Source organism: Porites lutea, chromosome 3 (assembly GCF_958299795.1).
Source record: "Porites lutea chromosome 3, jaPorLute2.1, whole genome shotgun sequence".
Classification (NCBI taxonomy): Eukaryota; Metazoa; Cnidaria; class Anthozoa; order Scleractinia; family Poritidae; genus Porites; species Porites lutea.
The window spans coordinates 26,969,880-26,973,010 of NC_133203.1; the positions used below are offsets into that span (position 1 = coordinate 26,969,880).

At 40.8% G+C, this 3,131-nt stretch overlaps 1 protein-coding gene across 1 annotated transcript in view; it reads left to right on the top strand.

Annotated features, from left to right (window-relative positions):
- The first annotated feature begins 242 nt into the window (after nt 1-242).
- LOC140930809 (uncharacterized) overlaps nt 243-3,131 on the top strand; it is a 3,434-nt gene continuing 545 nt past the window's right edge. Inside the window, exons 1-2 of the mRNA XM_073380524.1 lie at nt 243-366; nt 1,047-1,454. Coding sequence (XP_073236625.1) covers nt 256-366; nt 1,047-1,454 — 519 coding nt within the window. The 5' untranslated portion in view covers nt 243-255. The remainder of the gene's footprint in view (nt 367-1,046; nt 1,455-3,131) is intronic.

Genomic DNA, 3,131 nt, shown 5'->3' on the forward strand with positions numbered 1-3,131 from the left:
CTTTTGTAACAATTTATGTTCTGTGATTTATTTTTGGAATGTTCATCTTTTGACCCTGTTTCAGTACTCTGAAGCGGGCTTATAAACAGAGAATAAGAAGATGCAAAAAATTGCCATAAAAGGAAAAACAAACAAGCAAAAACAAACAAACAGTATACAGGAAAAGAGGTTTTACTTAAAATATTTGCTATAAAATGAATGAGCACGTAGCACTGATTTCAGTAAACGTTGTGTTCTCGTTCAACTCTCAACGCCATGGTTCAGTATTTCGCTGTTTTCCTGATTCTCTGTTTTTTTGGCGGTTCACTGGGAACAACCACCTCACCTCAGCAACAAAACGATTCAAAGTTAAAAGACTTATGCCAGGTAAGAAATGCATAGAGATATAAAAAAGGAGTACTGTGCCGTAAATAGGTACAACCAGAAACTGTTTTACTAGTCTCACGTCGTTATGATCATTTACTAAATAGTAGCCGTTAAAAGTGTATGGCAGTTTATTTAAAAGTCCTCGTTTCAGCATGATCTTTCCTCGAAAACCTGAAACCTGTCCATTGTTCCCTGTTAATTTTCTCTGATTCCATCCAAGTCCATTCGAGGCGAGATAACGCTTTCAAGAGGATTATGATGTCTAAGGTCCATTCCGTGCCTCCAAAATAAGGGAGACGGCTGGCGGGTACAGACTTTGTTCATTTTGGTGTGGAATCATTGTTTGCGAGGCAGCTACGGGCGTGTATGAACGTATTTATCGTTTGAATTCCAAATGAGAAGGAAAGAGAAATAATTATGCGAATTCTTTTTCGTTCCTGTTTTTAATCTAAGTAATGATGACATGCATAATTTATCGGAGACAAGGTCTGAAAACTGGTGTGGATTTTAGAGTCTGAAAACGAGTGTAAAAAATGACGTGTTTTGATCTGAAATAGAGTCAGGATTTGGGGAACCGGGCGGCACATCTCCACCAAAAATTCCCAGAAGTACATGCCCCCCCCCCCTCCCCGAGTCATTTACAATCGTCTCTGCTAATTACAAGTCATCTTTACTTTCAGCGATCTATGCTGGGTTTCCCTGGTATTCCAGGATCAAATGGGATACCGGGAGTGCCGGGCGTCCCGGGGCCACACGGGCCCCAGGGAAGAGAAGGTGTAAAAGGACAAATTGGTGATAAAGGATCAGAAGGAATGCCGGGTCCAAGAGGAGACAGAGGGCGCGAAGGACCCCGAGGAATAAAGGGAATGAAAGGAGAGCCAGGCATTGCGGGAATGAAAGGAGAGCAAGGAGCTGTGGGAATGAAGGGACAGCGAGGCATTTCTATTGTAGGAAATTCAGGAAGGAAAGGAGACAAAGGAGAGAAAGGAGAAAGCGTCAAAGCAAGTCAAGCAAGTGTAGTACCACAAACCAACTGGAAACAATGTGTGTGGAAATCAGCTACCGAAATTGATAACGGGAAGATTAAGGTAATTAGAATAAGAATCATAACAAACTCCAAAGGAAAGTAATTCCTCTCTAAATCAAAATATTTCAAAGAAGAACGTCTCCCTTCTCACTCACCATTTGCCAACACATTACATAAATAAGCGTTGACAGGCCAAACACGACTCATAAGCTCGTGATAATGTGAAACGTGACCTCGAGAGTCTGCTTGAACAGTGGTTCTCTTTCGTTTTTCTCTCGCGCGAAGGTTACTAGCACTGCACAGTGCAAGACGTGTAGCATTCTAAACTTTGACTGAGTAAATCTTGTTTTTGCCGCACTAAGTCTTATATTTAGAGGTCATGAAGCAAGTTTGTTACATGCATACTGAGTTATCATTTCCTGTGGTTTATGCTTCTGTACTAGGTGTCCCTGACAGGATTTGATTTCAGATGCAGTTGTTAAGTGTTTTATATCCTTTGACCTCTGTTTATTACGGCTAAATAAAGATTTTAGTTTTTTTGGTTTTCTCCGAAATGACTGTATCTGAATAAATACATGCATGCATGCAAGTTTCTTTGTCCGTGAATGTGATTATCTGCCATGTCAGTATAACTCTGGGCCCAGTTCTATAGTATAGTGTGGTTTGCAGGAATTTGAATTTCCACGGATAGTGCGATCTTCAGATTTGAGTTGTACACTGTAGCTTAAAAACTAAAGCTACACCAAGTTTGGAGAAATGTACCGTGCGTCAGTCAAGATAATTCTCTTAGCGCTCACACAGTCCATTTAGTTTTTCTTAACATAAGTGAGTCTTTGAACTAGAGCGCGATGTCGTGTTGTTCCTTCGTAGGTATTTACTTAAGTTTTTGCTTAACAGTCGTCTGTGCGACTGCTATGAACTCTTAAGTAAGACTGCAGTTTCGGAACTATAGCGTTCCTCGTCAGTTGCTACTATGGTAAAGTCTTAGGTACAGAGAGCGAAGCAGACTGTTCAAATACTGGCGGCTAGGATCGAAAATACTAACTTGCCATTGGCTGCAAAAGTAACCAATAGCCTAGGTGTATCCTTGATCCGCGTTCTGTTGTGTTTCCTTCAAGGTCAAAAATGCTTTTTTGGGCTGAACCGGTATGATAGTATCTGACTAGGTTGCAGTGATACCAGGTCACTGACATGTCGTAGTGCGTGTAAGTGTCTTTCTCAGGAGATTCGAGATATTTTCTCGTAACTTTCTCTGGCAAAATCAGTAGCCCGAGTGAGATTTCTTCCCACGAGTTATGACGGAGCACTGTCTAAAAATATCACAGTAAGAAATAAGCTTTGACAGGCCAAACACGACTCATAAGCTCGTGATAATGTGAAACGTGACCTCGAGAGGCTGCTTGAACAGTGGTTTTTCTCTCGCGCGAAGGTTACTAGCATTACACAGTGCAAGACGTGTAGCATTCTAAACTGTTTGACTGAGTAAATCTTGTTTTTGCCGCACTAAGTCTTATATTTAGAGGTCATAAAGCAACACTCGAAGAGAAATTTCGTATCTCCGCGCGGCCATGTAATATCCTCTATAAGTTACATTTCTCTCTACTTTGGTTCTTTTTGAACGAAAAAAAAAAAAAAGCGATCTTGGGTGATAAAATGATTCCCGGCCATATGGAGAAGGACAACGAAAATTGAAGCTATTACAGAGTTTTTAAAAATTAGGAGGTAATCTTGATTGGAG